Genomic DNA, 15,150 nt, shown 5'->3' with positions numbered 1-15,150 from the left:
AAAGAAGCAAACCTTGGAAAATCTAAAAGCGGAGCCTTGCAGCTTTAGTTTATGGTTACAAAGAAAATAAAAACAATACTTTTGATGTCGAGTTTTCGTGTTTATTTCTGATATAAGAATAGCTTTTATCACAAAACTCATGACAGTCATTTGATATGTAAATTCTCATAAAAAGTACGACAGGATCTCAGATTGAACTAAATGTCGATGTAACACGTCCAGTAATGCGTTCTCTGACAACGTTTTTATTTGGTTTTTGGTTTTTTTTCTTTCTTGGCTACTTCAGAATGTATGTGATAGTTAGAGGGTCAGCTTTCATTCAACCTGATACAGAACTTCTCTGCGTATTTCACTCCGATAAGTATGTTCGTTCACCATCACACGCGGAGGGACTGTGAAAACAGCATTGCCAGTCATATCCTCTCCGGTGTGCTGACGTTTCAATGTCCGCAACACACTGGAATCGTACTCACTGGTCGCTCGCTGAGTGAGAAAATTAAAATTGATCTATCCGCCTGCCAAGAAATCACGCACGAACAGCGTTTTCAGCTTCATTGGCTACCCCTGTACATACTCCTATACTTGCAACCTCATATATTTGCAGCCGAAATGTAGCTGTCCCCCCCCCCCCCCCCCACTCCCTACGCAACTGACTTTCAGTGCCGGAAATTCTGGCGAGATCCTTGATATGTTCATGTGTTTGGAATAGAACATTGTCAATTTTAGTCAAGGGGTAAATATCGCGATGGTCTCCATTGTAAACTACTGCACATATTATTGTTAGTAAATTGCTCCATTACAAACAGTAATGAAACTGGTAATATCACCTGACACCTAGTGGCATCGATTATTCAAGCTAATGTTGGCAATGATGGCAGTGATATAGATTTCAAAGGAGAGCTTATGCTACATTGTTTAGCAAAACTCTTCATCCCTTTTCTCGCATAGTCTGCTCACATGAACTTTTCATCAAAAATTTGTACATTTTCGATGACCTTGAGATCAAACTACATCTCACATGATCCAATTTTGTTTTATGTAAAAGTCATCTCTTATGTGCCAATGAATAGTTAGACTTTGATCGTTGTTTTGAACTTGAATTTCTCACACGTGTTATTGGTATAAAGGAGATTTTTAGCAAAATTCAACTTTGTACAAAACGAGAAACTCTCTTGTGTCACACAAGTCAATAGGTTAAACCCGGAATACAAATGGACCATGATACAAAGAAAACCATGTGCACAAACGTGCACAGAAATATGTGTGTTTTCACATGTGGTTGTACACATGGGTTGGTTTGTAGCACTGTCACATGATCTCTTGGGAGTGCTGAGTCTGTAGAATATATTGCGTCGTATTGATTCAAGAGTAGAACCATTGAAAGCTATGAGTATCATTTTTTTTTCTCATTTTCAACTTTTATTGAGAAAATAATGTCTCACATTGTCAGAAAAAAAGACAGTATGTTTGTTTTCTACAAAATATGTTCCTTAAAACGAAAGTAAAACACAAAATGATAAATCTTTGAGAGGTCAAAAATGAAAGTACACACATAGTAAGTAGCTATCACTTTTTTGATGTTAGAATGTACTTACACCTCTATATTTTGTCATATTTTTGGTTTTTTGATCACAATCATTCAAAATGTCAGTCCAAGGTATCCAGTCTTTAAAATATCAGATCTTTTACATAATGTGATAAACTTTCACGTCACAATGCAGCAATTCCAAAGTCCTTTGTCCCCTGAGGTTAGACTACCCCTATGAGAGTTACTTGGCATGGGGTTTTCTCCCATGAGAAAACCTTCCATAATTTGAACAGCAAAACATGTTTTAATGTGAATTACTTGTATTTGCTCGTTTAAAGTCATTTCAGTCATGTGACTAAGACGGTTTCTTCAACTTGACCTTGTGTTAACATGCACATAAAATCTCAGAAATGAATGGGTGAGAGTGGCTGAGAGTTTGTAAAGAGGGAGTGGAATGTACTCTGCGTTGAAAAATGATCTATATTTTTTCACATGACGCAAAATATGTACAGGTGTATGCACATCTTTGTGTGCTGCATGTGTGGTCTTGTAAATGTTTGCTAACCAAAATACACATATGATGTTTGATATCATACAAAATCTCACCCTCATATTGAGGCTGTGCAATATTCACACAAAGCACATGTACACAGTACATGACTGCATTGCCCTAGGGAAGGAATTTCATTCAATTCAATTCAATTCAATTCAATTCAGTATTCAAGTCAATTCAATTCAACACAATGGTGATGACGGAGAGTGTAATATTTACGGGTTTTTGGGGGGGCCATTTTGTGTGATATCTTGTACACCCCTCTCCCCATCCCACATTTTTTGACATTTTTTTCTGCTGAGCTGATCAACTTTCACTAGCTGCTGCTTTTGCTGCTTCCTCCTTGGCTTTTCGCATTCTGATGTAGTCTCGTCCGACGATCTTTGGAGGCAGTATGTCTACAAACAAACAGAACAAGTCAAAGTCAGATACACATAGAAAGAATCAGAATAATCTCCCAAGTTTGATTTATTATGAAAAAGAAATGAACATGACTTTAGAAAACAAGAAGCACTGGGCAAAAGATAATAGGAATGGTGCATTGGGTGAAATACTTAGCAGATAGTTTATATATGTATAATCAGTGTATGTCTAATGCATGAGAGAGAAAGAAAAACAGTAGGGGTAGGGAGGGAGGGAGCGAGTATGTATATCTAAGTTGTGTAAATGACTATACCTACCTTCTAAAAACTCCATTGACTCTGTTTCCTTGACAACCATCGACAGATCTCTGTATGTTAGCTTCTTTTCACCTTCTGATTGCTTGGTATATGCTTTCTGCGCAAGGTCTGCGATGAACAGTTCCTGGAGAAACAAAGAACAGGCATGTCACCGTTATTTTAAAGCAAGAGCGATAAATCTGTACAATTCCACGACCATTTTACACAACATTGACAATATTGACGCATCGCTACCCTAATGGCTACGTATACATCTATGTCTTTGCACCTAGCACAAATACTCAGAAGACATTGAGCAACAGTAAAGGGGTAAAGATAGCTGCAAAAGTGTAGCTCTACGGTGAGGCGGTCGGTGAGTTTTGGTTTTTGCGACATCGCTCACCAGTAGAGCTACAATGCCGAAGGCCCTGTAGCATACAAAATAAGCGCGCCACGTATGGCGCGGTATTTTCATGTAAAATCCCACATATTTACTGCATTTGGTCGTACCGATTTATCACTACTGAAGACTAAACACTATACTACACTAACCTTGTCGTTTATGGGGTTTGGTATTAGCACAGACACGTCGATCGCGTTCCATAAACATTGAGCGTGTTTCTGGGAGCCGCCATTACCGGAAGTTGGAAATGGCGGCTCCAAGAAATGTTTTTGGAACGCGATCGACGTATTTGAACAAATACCAAACCCCATATACGACAAGGTTAGTGTAGTATAGTGTTTAATCTTCAGTAGTGATAAATCAGTATGACCAAATGCAGTATATATACTGCGCAGTTCACCGAAGTGTTCAATGCGTGAAAAGATAAGCATCCCCGTCAGCGCGTCTGACTGCAACTTTTTATGAGCTGTCAGGCAACTTGTCACATGAAAAGTTTAACGCGCCAAACCCAAAACATTGTGGCGAGAAACCAAAAACATCCACTCGCCAAACCGCAAAGTCAAAGACACGCCCACCATGATAATATTCTTTTGCACGCTTAACCCCGCTTTCAAGGCTTACAAACAGCTTCGACGGCCATATTTACGTTAGCAGACCGGCATATTTAGCGACATGGCAGAATATAATTTTGTAAGTTTAACTGGATGGAGATTGAAAAGAAGGAAAACGACCTCCCGAGATTTGCAGAACTGTATTGTACAGGAAATACTGCTGCTTGGAGATCCAGTTACTGGTAACTTTTCTCCATTTCGCGAGGTCGCTGAAAAGTTTCGTTTTAGTGATCAAGGGGTACGAAAATTATGGCGCCGCTTTGTATCATGTAAACTAATAAAGGGAAACAAGGGATCGTACCCGAAGCTTAAAGATGCTGACATTGAACTGGTTGAAACATTAAAACTCTCTTGGCCATGCATCTATGACGTACAGGGCTATTCAAGAAAAGATAGCAGAGTATGGTGATATCTCCATCAGTACGATTGGACGAGCTGTGAGAACACGTCTATCGGGTGGGCCCTGGACGTTCAAAAAATTGACGCCAGTTGCTCATGAGAAATTCACTAATGCGAATATTGCCTACTGCAATGAATTCATGAACTTTCTGCACGAACAAGACCCAAACAAAATCCAGTTCTTTGATGAGGCTGGTGTAAAATTGACCCAAGATCTTAACCCCAGATATAGTCACGCTTTGCATGGCGAAAGAGCAGTTGAAATACAGCGGTATATGAGATCTCCTGCAGTAACTTTGCATTTGATGGTCAGTCTTGAGTACAACAAAGACCACATTGCTGGAAAAAAAATGATACATTTGGAGGCGTGGTTTTAAAAAATTGTTTTGGCGAGTGGATGTTTTTGGTTTCGCGCCACAATGTTTTGAGTTTGGCGCGTTAAACTTTTCATGTGACAAGTTGTCTGACAGCTCATAAAAAGTTGCAGTCAGACGCGCTGACGGGGATGCTTATCTTTTCACCCATTGAACACTTCGGTGAACTGCGCAGTATGAGATTTTACATCAAAATGCCGTGCCATGTGCAGCGTGCTTATTTTCTATGCTTCAGGGCCTGCGGCATTGTAGCTCTACTGGTGAGCGAGGTCGCAAAAACCAAAACTCACCGACCGCCTCACCGTAGAGCTACAATTTTGCAGCTTGGGTAAAGACGGTTTGTTTCTCGGTTTGATCGTAAACAGTAGAGGCGAGATCAATACACTGTTGTCACCATCATCGTATGGCGTTTGTGTTAGCTCTGCATGGCAGGGCTGTGTGTAACCGGCGTTATACGGCGAACGCCGGTAACACACAGCCCTGCCATGCAGAGCTAGGCGTTTGTTGTTGGCACATGGCGAATTCTATTGTATTGGTGAAAAGGTAATACTGGTTTGTATGGGAATTATGGGGAATAATATTGACAACTTTCATTACCGTTGCTTTAGCGACTACTATGATAACTTCCTGGCCTATCGACGAAACCTCTGGCGAGGTCTTCATTATGGTTTTTATACGAGATATCGGCAAGCTCGTAAGTCTGCTACTGTCCTTTTCCGCCATGATTGTTTTGCTAGTAACATAAGTAGTCTGTGTGTTCGAAAATTGCAGATGTTGAGAAAAAAACATTGATTAATTCATAGATACTCTACTATTTTTATCCTTAAAGCAAGTAAAAATTAAATGTTATGGGTTCAGTTTCTTTTTGTATATTTTTATCGTGTCATGATGACAATAACGAAATTAAATTGTAGGGAAAAAGTGAACTGATTATTATGTGCTAACCTCATCTTCTCTTCGCCTAATCAGTCATAATAATCCAACATGGCGATCTGTTTTCGCTGGAATCGAGTGTTTTTTCGTAGTTTAGACAATGTTTCAGTATTTCAGGGTTTTCATGTAAGATTTTCTACCTCTTCGTATAGCATGATGTAATCAACCTTCAGGAGGTACCGTGTGGTAGTTTTGAAACGGGTAAGTACCGGCGCGGGGTCCGTACAACGCCCCTTCGATTTTCGACGACACGATCGAATTACGCAGCGACTCGCAAGGACCGCGATCGCAGATGGCGGTGGTGGAAAATAATTTCTGGCGAGCAACACTGCCGAAAAACCACACATATCATGATACGTCATACAAAATGTGGTCCCTGTCTTGCGAAATCTCACTGTTCTACTATATTTCGAACCCTCAGATTGTCGTCAGTCGCTGGCTGGCATAAATAGTCATGTCGGCGTTTTCAATGCTCAATTTGACCATGGTTACCTTTTTTTAAGTAACCGCACAGTGACATTACTGAATTTAGAAGCAGAAGTCATGTTTTGATGTATATCACGAAAAAGTGTGTTTTCATGACTGTTCTGAATGTATGTTGTTCATCTCTCGATTGAAAGGTTTTCAATACATCACCTTTCAAAAACCAAAAAAATGTTTGAACTGTCCCATTGAGCCATATACTTATCGCGGAGGATCCCTCGAGTTTATTTTAGGTTCTTTTGGAGTCTTTCGTATAGGAACACTGCCCACTGTATATATAAGCCGCAGACCTAGACTAAATACCAGTCTACATGTAAAACACATGATCATTCATCACCTTTTGTTTAGTTCTTAGTCGGACAGATTTTAAATCAGGTCCCACAGAGGTGGCAGGCATTTAGGCAATGGATTTTGAACTGAACGGTATGTCATAGAAAGACCCTCCCTTGTTTGTGATTTGTATGGAAGACAAGAGACATGGCAAATGGCCCCTGGTAATATTTGCTTTTGTTTGTGGACTGTGTACGTGATTTCTCAGTACAATAATGTGACTCAATTTCTCAACTGCCAGATGTTACTACTAAATGATTTGCCAGCATTATACCTACACGTAGATGACACATTTTCTATTGTATATCTGACTTATATATGAATCCTCTTGAAAGCATGCTTTGAGATTTACGTTTTGATGTGGGACACTGATATTGAATTTTGTCAACTTTATGTCAACACACTTGCATACGTGCTGGGATGTAGAAAATTTTGGTTACAGGTGGCAGAAATAAAAGCATGGGCGGTTACAAGTAGTGTATGTGCACATTAAGTTGGTGAAAAATGTCCTAATTTTTTATTAAAACTAACTTTTTACAGCTGGCAAATGTTAGCTGACAGCCGGTTGTTTTTTGCTGGCTGCCGGCTATTTTCTACATCCCTGACATGTAATTGCTGTCTACTGTAAAAGGGGAAAAGCTTTTGATATTTTTCATATTTAATTTTTTAAAACAGCTTTTCCATAAAATGAGAAAAGCGTTGATGACTGCAAGAAATGTTTTGAATATTATACCTTTTACTATGCCCTAGCTATCAAACAGTGAGTCTTTGCCTACAGTGAGTCAATAACTTGGCTAATAGTTTGCATAAATCTGGTGTTGCACTTTTACTAAGGTTTATTGGAAAAGCAAAAATATCGCGCCGACGATATTGTATAGTGCCAGCACTGTCACTTATTCCAATTTTGCCACAGTTACCATGAAAAGAGAAAATCTAACCAATCACAGATTTTAAGCGGGTGGCCACTTTTTAAAGCATTGCCCTCACATGGGCATTATCAATACCAAGGAACGCCCCTTTGACCATATATGGGCATATTAAGATTACAGGTGACTGTATACCTTTAAATGCGGTTTTGCGACGTTGACAACAACGTTAGCGCCCTCACCTGCGTATCGTAAGGATCCCCACTCATTCCTGAAGTACAAACCTCCGTCTGTGTACATGTCAGGGCTGTTCATAGGTAACAAGTGTCCATGTATTTCGTGAATGAATCCCTGTATGTCGTCTTTCCCGTAATTTTATACAGCAGTAACTGAGGCAAAATAGAGTAAATAGTTCACAACTTAATGGTTTTTTACATTAAAGTCCCGTTAAATTTAGACATTTTGCCAAATCAACGCCCGATTTTTCGTTGGGCTTTAATCGTCCTAAAAAGATGGAGTTGCCAACGGCCTGCCTTCTTACCGGGACATACACAATATATTGGTATTATACCATGACCGATCCTAGCGCAATAATGCGTAACAAAATAAATAGCGGTTTCCGTTAACAAGCCCTAGGGAAATAAGATACTATAAAGGTCGGTAAAGGTCGGTATTGTTTTTATTTTGTATTTTCATATGATTGTGACCTATGACAAAACCGCATAAATTCGGCAAAATTATTACTGACTTTTGCAAATGCGAAAACAGTTCAGGGTCGGAGGGTTTTAAAAAGAGTAGGCCCGGTTACCAGAAATACATAATATATTTTATTTGGCGTAAGCAACAGAACATGTTTCTGCATTCTATGACAGTAATCTCTTGTGATTCTGCAACGTAGCTAAGTATGAGCTCTGTTACCACCGTGACTAAAATGTAGAACGCACCTCGGGGACAGATATTCGGATTCTCAAACTTTTACAATTCTTTTCTGATCTACCACTTGTGGGGGTTCATTTTAAAGCTCTTGGTGTAAGAAAACTTCACCGGCTTAGTTTTTCGAAATTCGAAAATTTTATTTTTCTCTCCATAGAGTTAACACAGGGATGGCGGCCATCTTGAATTTCAAATATCAGTAAATCTTGAGTAATTTGTTTCTCTAGTTCAAAAGTTTGCACGGTGACCCCCGATTTTTATTCTTGATTTTGAAGGATAGGCCCCCCCTAATCATTGAAATATTCTTTGAGGAAAATTTGACCAAAACTTTACATCTTTCGCTTTCGAGGCGCACAAAGCCTTAAAAGGGCCGAAAGATTGAGAGTGATTAAGAACACTTAGCTCAAGTCATTCAATGAGCACGTGAAAAATCACCTCATCTCTGCCATTGTTAACTCAGAGATATCTTTTTCACTGCTTTAGAATCGTTGGAAGTAATTCTATAATCTTGAATATGATGCCCATTTCAATTTGATCCTGTGAATATACTTAGATGTCGTTGTCTCACCTTTGACCCCTCTCTGGTGTCTGCCCATCCGAAGGAATAGGCACTTCCCCTGAGTTTGTACTCTTCAAAGTATTCCTCCGCGTCTTGGAGATACTGCTCTTCGCCTGTCGCGAGGTGTAACCACGTTGCCGCCCACAAAAGTTCGTCGCCAATCTTGTTGTTGCTATGGAGAAATCAAATTATCAGAGGTTTCAAGCTTAAAAAACGAGTCCCCACAAGTGGTTAGCCAAAAAAGCATCGTAAAAGTTTGCGAGTCCGAATATCCGCTCCGGAGGCGCAATACTTACATATAGTACCCGTTAGGAGGATATGTGCCGATATTGGTCGTCGCAAATCTGTACAAATCCACTGCCTCTTCCCTGAAGATCCGCGCTCGATTTCCTTCTGCAAAAAAATGAAAACAAACACCTTTTAATATTTTAAAGAAACACCGCCCTCTGGACACGTATCCAGGGGATGCACTGAAGCACAGACAAATAGAGAGACAGACTTGCAACGGGTATTGTTCAAGGTTTGGAGCGGTTACGTAAGCCCTCCATGTACGCCTCGCCTCAAGTAGCTCTCGCCTCTCTTTTCCGAAGAGTGCCGACCATGCATCCTTCGGTAGTTTCCGTATTTTCGCAAATTTTTAAGCGGAATTATGTTCGGCAAATTTCGTGTTGTTGTTGTCGACTGGTGCTAAGCGGAATTGGCGTGCTGGCGAAAACAGGAAAGTTTTAAGCTTCAGGGAGATGTGTTTTACCATTTTAAAATTTCCTCTCACATTTTTATGAATACATAATGTGTGTGCACGTGTTTGAACAAAATTTGAAAGTCTTTAATCGATACTCTCTGGTTACGGTCAATGTTTTACGGTCAGACATATCGTCTTTTACAAGTTGGTCATGGAAGAACGTGTTTATGAAACTGGTGGCGTGTTATGTTTCGATTCGCGTGAAGCAGTGTTTCTGCCCTGAGAGCTCACAAAGTAGGTATGGTTGCTACGCGACTTGCAGCAAAATGCCATCTCGTCGTACTTTTTGCATAATTTCGTGCAATTATCAACCATAAACAACGTCTCCAAAAAGTCTAACATCTTTGAAACTCTTTTTAATATGAAAAGGCAATAGTCCACCGAGACGTCCATGAAACAAAAGGCATGCTGCGTTGCTAGTCTGTCCTCTATTTGTCTGTGACTGAAGGAATAAAGGGCGACACGCGCACCATTAAAGGTATACTGTCACCTGTTCCAATTTTGCCACAGTTACCATGGAAAGAGAAAATCTAACCAATCACAGATTTTAAGCGGGTGGCCGCTTTTTAAAAACAGCGCCCTCACATGGGCATTTTGAATACCAAAGAAAGCCCTTTGACCATATATGGGCATATTTAGATTACAGGTGGCTGTATACCTTTAACGCGTATAAATGGTCAGTCACGTTGACTTAATCGACCAATGGAAGTGTTCCAAATTGTTGTCGCACACTGTACGGTATCAAAATGCCAGATGGATGATACCGAGAAACATTTAACAAGTTCGAAATGTTCGCTTCCTTAAAAAACACGATATTTTGTCGGCATGATTAGTTTATCTAGAAAAAAAACAGGTTCATTCATTAGATAGGAAGATTTTGTATAGGTTAGACTGGCTGTAGTAACATAAACGTGTGTATTGTGCAATTCCCTAGACAGTGTTCAGAACCTGAAGTATAGGCTTTTGGTAGAGTTTTGAGGTGTTTTGATGTTTGTTTAGCAGAGTATGGGTAGTCACTGTGAACTTTTCATCTTCAAGTTCGTCTTTGCAACTCTATAGCATAATTTTCTTTTAGACATCGACAAAAAACCTTGTTTCTGCGAATCGTCTTAAATTTATATTTAAGGTAGGTCGAGCCTCGAAAGTGAAAGAACTTTTGCTCAAACTTTCCTTGAGGAATCTTTCAACCATTGTCTTCCAAAATCAAGAATGAAAATTGGGGGTCACCGTGCAAATTTTGGTACTATGAAACAAGTCAATATTTACCGATATTTAAATTCAAAATGGCCGCAATCCAGTGTTACCTCTATGGAGAAAAATGAGGAAAAGTTTTCTTATACAAAGAGCTTTAAAATGAACCCCAACAAGAGGTAGATCAGAAAAGAATTGAAAAAGCTTGAGAGTCCATATTTGTGTCCCCGAGGCGCGTTCTACCATGACATAAAATCTTCTCTGCTTCATTTTTCCTTCCCTTTGCATTTTCGGCACACGCGATTGGAAAGATCAACTGATGTGTAAATGAGGAAACTTTCCCTGCGGCGCAAGGGGGCAGAGAGATACAGCCTCTACTAGGATCGCATGGTTAACTTACTTCTAGCGTCTTTGTAGGCGACGGAGCACGTCGCGAGGGCCGCTGCAGCGAGAGAAACGACATCAGAACCCGGCACGGTATCGTTGACTCGGAACGGCTCTCTGTTGTACACGATGTCTTCTGGTCGTTGCCAGGAGCGGTGATCAAGACCGGCGTCTGCTACCTACAAAATTACCACATTGTTCTGCTAGGATTACGCATTTTGGCAACATTATCAATTCAGAGCTGTGTCCCAAGAGGGGGATCCAAAAAAGAAGCTTACATTCTTAAAAGATAAGAAGAAATTTCAGTCTTCTCGTGTCTACCGAAATCTCAGGTGTTACTTATTCAACATGATGGCATTGAGCTTGATCTTCAGAACGAACCTTCAATGTGTTGGTGGGACAACGATTTTTCTTCACGATTCAAAGAAGAGGTTTCCTCTTTTGCATATCTTGCATGATCCTAAAGGTAATATTTCAGATGGAATTTAATGGGGCAGCAAAGCAATGTTTTCAGAGGAAAACAAACTTGGGTTTGTAAAGAGTACTTTAGATATGTACACAGATGGCTATAATTTCAGGAAATAATCGCAGCACACATCCTTTTACCATACAAGCTATTTATGAATTAAAGTTTTATAATTCTCAGCTTTTTTCCTGATAAAGTTTCGACTAGTCTCCAAATACTACCAAGATTGCAAGGCTCCAATATTTTTCTTTGGTGCACTTAGCAGTCAATATTGCTTGTGTTGTATAAGCAAAAAAAATATCTTTTTATAGCCACCACACCGACAATCTGAAAATCCGCGTCATTTTCTGCTAAAGGGTTTTCAATAACATGACTGTCTCTCACTCGATAAAGTTGTCAGCTCTCCTGAACATTAAGACGAAGTTTTTACCTGGTAGTAATATTCATTTGGGCCGGTGTGACATTTCGTGAAATATTCACAGACTCCCTTGAGGGCGCTGAGCATGTCGTTGTACACGCCCGCGTCTTTGTATGCATCCGGGAACTCGATGAGGCTCCATGCCAACACCGATGAAGAAAATGCCATCGGAAAGTTGAACTTCACGTTGTCTCCGGCTGGAACGGTGAAGAAAAGAGGCAGGCAATTGGCATAAAGATTAAGTCATTAAGGCCCCATTAGCTGTATCATATTTTTCCATCATTTTTCGATAAGATTGTTTGATGTCAAATTCAAGTTATGTAAAAGTAGTGACGAACATTTGCGATCCAACGCACAACTTAAATTTTAACAAATAAATATTATTCGCGAGTTGCAATTCCAATATGTACACGCCGTACGCGTGTTAGGCGCCTGAATTTAATTAAATTAAATCCAGAACAAAGGATTGGAATAGTGACATTTTCAAAGACACTACTGCTTAATAACGGGAATCCAAAACGTTTTTCTGGAGATTGGGTGATGTTTTGGTAAGCAAAGTGCAAAAAGATACACCTAATAGGGCTTTAAGCAACGAGTGTAGGACTTTCGAAATGTAGCACACTGCGACAATAGCAAACGTTAAAAAAGTTAAACCAACAGAGCAAAAAAACAATGTTATAAAAAAGGCATGGAACAAAATTCGATGGACAATGATCATCAAATTTCCATCGATACTTTGTGTTGTTGTGGGTCACAAGTCTATGCAGAAAACGGCAAGTTAGATCACACAATCATAAGAATATTGTCCTGCAATGAAGCGCACTCTACGGTCACTGAACAGAACTATCTGAAATATATCTTCCCTCATAGTGCAAATGTAACTACAAATAGATCTGTTCTTATAATAAACTTTTTTGGATTTTATTTATGATTTGATTGATTGATTGATCGATCGATTGATTGATTGATAGAACGTTTGCATATAAAGAGGTATGATATATCAATTGATTTCGAATTGCTATATCCCATATTTCGCCACAACATCGTTTTGACGGTTTGCCACACGTTTATAGTTAAACCTTGCCTACCGTCGTACCACCCGCCGGTCAGATCCTCGCCTTCTAATCCGCTGTCTGACAGACACGAACTGGCTCTCCATGGAAGCTTTTGTTTCGACTTGGTAATCTTGCCCGACTTTTGCGCTTCAAAGAACAGTAACGAGTAATTGAGGAGCTCACCGAAGTTGTGGTGGAATTCTGTTGACAGAATGGAAACATGATTGTCATTGTCGTTGGGTTTGTAACTGTCGACGGATGGTGACCTTCTCTAGCCATGGGCAACAATCGACTGTACATATTCCTCATTCCCTGCCTAAGTAAGAACGTGTCAGTAATTCAGTCCGCATGCGCACCGTTTTCTATCTGCATGCTCGTCAGTAAATCCCACATAATCAAAAAAAAACGTGAAATGACCAATTTCTGACGTATATATCCTGCCTCGTACGTGATATGTACCATTTGGGGGCCATTGTCAGCAAACTAGCGATGTACTTGCAGCTTGCGGAACAACATCGACAAGTATTCGTTTTGGGGTTCAGTGTTTTCATCATACGCTTGTTGCTGAACGATGGCGACACAACTCTCAAAAGAGAATGGTTGCAATTAATAGGGTCATTAATAGGTCATACATTCTAGGGATAGAACTCCCACATTCTGCATAAAGAAAAGATTTTCATTCTCGTACGTAAGGTTTTACAGACTTCGCTATATAAAGTCGAGCATTGCAATTCTCGTTTTTCACATCTGTGACACATGGAAGTCAAACAACCAAAGAGAAAATCCAAACAGCGAGAACGCACAGTCGAATTTATTTCTGTTATTATTGAGCCTTCGGTGGAATTTGAATTTATGTACATTTCTTGGAATACTGTGAAAGTATAATACAACTATATACCGACCTGTCGCTGTTGCTCGCTCTCTATAGAATGTTGTGGTATGTTGAATTTTGTAGATTTTTTAGAAGTCACATTGCGGAGGGCTTGTCGACAAAGATACAGTTCAATCAACAGATAAATAAAATAACTAGTTCTTCCATCAACCAACAACTTAAAATTTATGTATGCTAATATATGCTGATTAGCTAAAGGTAGTACGACCACTGTGCAAGATTTGGCGTACGGTACGAGCTGCTTAATTTAATCACATACGCTTTACGCCTCCATTTTGAGTCAATGGTGTTCAAGAAAAGGTTGTCATATCATGATTTAGAGACAGAGCCAAATAGAGCCCCTGTAAGGTAGTATGCGCCTCGAAAGTGAAAGACAAACTTTTGTTTAAGCTTTCCTCTAAAAATGTTTCAACCATTCTCTTACAAAATCAAGAATAAAAGTAGGGGGTCACCGTGCAAATTGTGGAACTAGAGAAACAAATAACCCACGATTTAACGATTTTTGAAATTCAAAATGGCCGCCATCCCTGTGTTAACTCTATGGGGAAAAATAAAATTTAAGATTTTCGAAAAACTAAGACGGTGAAAGTTTTTCTTTCTCCAAGAGCTTTGAAATGAGCCCCCACATGTGGTATATCAGAAAAAAATTGTAGAGGTTTGAGAGTCCAAATATCTGTCCCCGAGGCGCGTTCTACCTTAAATGGATACTTTTCAGGGCAGTTATCCCCATGGAAGAAAAAGACAAAATATTCGCCTTAGAGCTTTTGAATCTGAAACTAGGGATACACGTCTCACAGTTTTACTAAACAAATGAAGCAGACTTTACATGATGCGAAGTTGATGCAGCAAATTGAAAAAAAATTAAAAACTCACTTTTTGGCCTTGTTTGTATCGTGTACTCATCACAATTTCCCAGGTCTCGTTTTACGGGACTGTAACTGTCACCTTCGTCATTGTCGTCTCTCTCCTCATCACCCCATTCCATGCGAGTCCTAGACTCGTATAATTCGTCGGACTCTGTGAAGACCGAACTCGCCAATGCTACCATCAAAGCGAGCAATGCGAGGAAGATCCAATTCATGATCCTGTTGCTTGTATACCAACCACTGTCCAGTGAGAAGCTGGCTCTCTGTCAGTAGTGTTAACCAAGTTTGGTTTCTGTTCACTTTCTGGTGATAACTCTTCTCCCTTTATACTTTACTGTACGTCAACCACCGCATTTATAAATGGGCGCTTTTTTCTTTCAATTAATATGTCGTGACTTCTGATATACCGCTGGTTTTATTACCACCACCCTCGAACTCTAGCAGGCATTCAAAATTTGCATATCAAATCATTTCGTAAAAATCGAATTAACAACAAACAAAAACT

The 15,150-nt window shown here is 39.7% G+C and overlaps 2 protein-coding genes across 2 annotated transcripts; both read right to left on the bottom strand.

Moving 5' to 3' along the window:
- Positions 1–1,540: 1,540 nt before the first annotated feature.
- On the bottom strand, positions 1,541–5,246 carry LOC139115923 (chromatin accessibility complex protein 1-like). Its single transcript, XM_070678349.1, has 3 exons — positions 5,125–5,246; positions 2,762–2,885; positions 1,541–2,479 (listed from the first exon to the last, which is right to left on the bottom strand). The coding sequence occupies exons 1-3, from the start codon at positions 5,188–5,190 to the stop codon at positions 2,388–2,390; spliced, it is 282 nt and encodes a 93-aa protein (XP_070534450.1). The 5' UTR covers positions 5,191–5,246; the 3' UTR covers positions 1,541–2,387.
- A 2,145-nt stretch (positions 5,247–7,391) lies between these two features.
- Positions 7,392–14,860, bottom strand: LOC139116357 (endoglucanase F-like). Its single transcript, XM_070678993.1, has 7 exons — positions 14,653–14,860; positions 12,921–13,088; positions 11,845–12,029; positions 10,965–11,127; positions 8,928–9,024; positions 8,641–8,803; positions 7,392–7,528 (listed from the first exon to the last, which is right to left on the bottom strand). The coding sequence occupies exons 1-7, from the start codon at positions 14,858–14,860 to the stop codon at positions 7,451–7,453; spliced, it is 1,062 nt and encodes a 353-aa protein (XP_070535094.1). The 3' UTR covers positions 7,392–7,450.
- Between the last annotated feature and the right edge of the window lie 290 nt (positions 14,861–15,150).

The sequence above is a fragment of the Ptychodera flava genome, chromosome 17, assembly GCF_041260155.1.
Source record: "Ptychodera flava strain L36383 chromosome 17, AS_Pfla_20210202, whole genome shotgun sequence".
NCBI lineage: Eukaryota > Metazoa > Hemichordata > Enteropneusta > Ptychoderidae > Ptychodera > Ptychodera flava.
The sequence above is the reverse complement of the archived record's forward strand: the minus strand, read 5'-3'. Positions and strand labels throughout refer to the sequence as shown.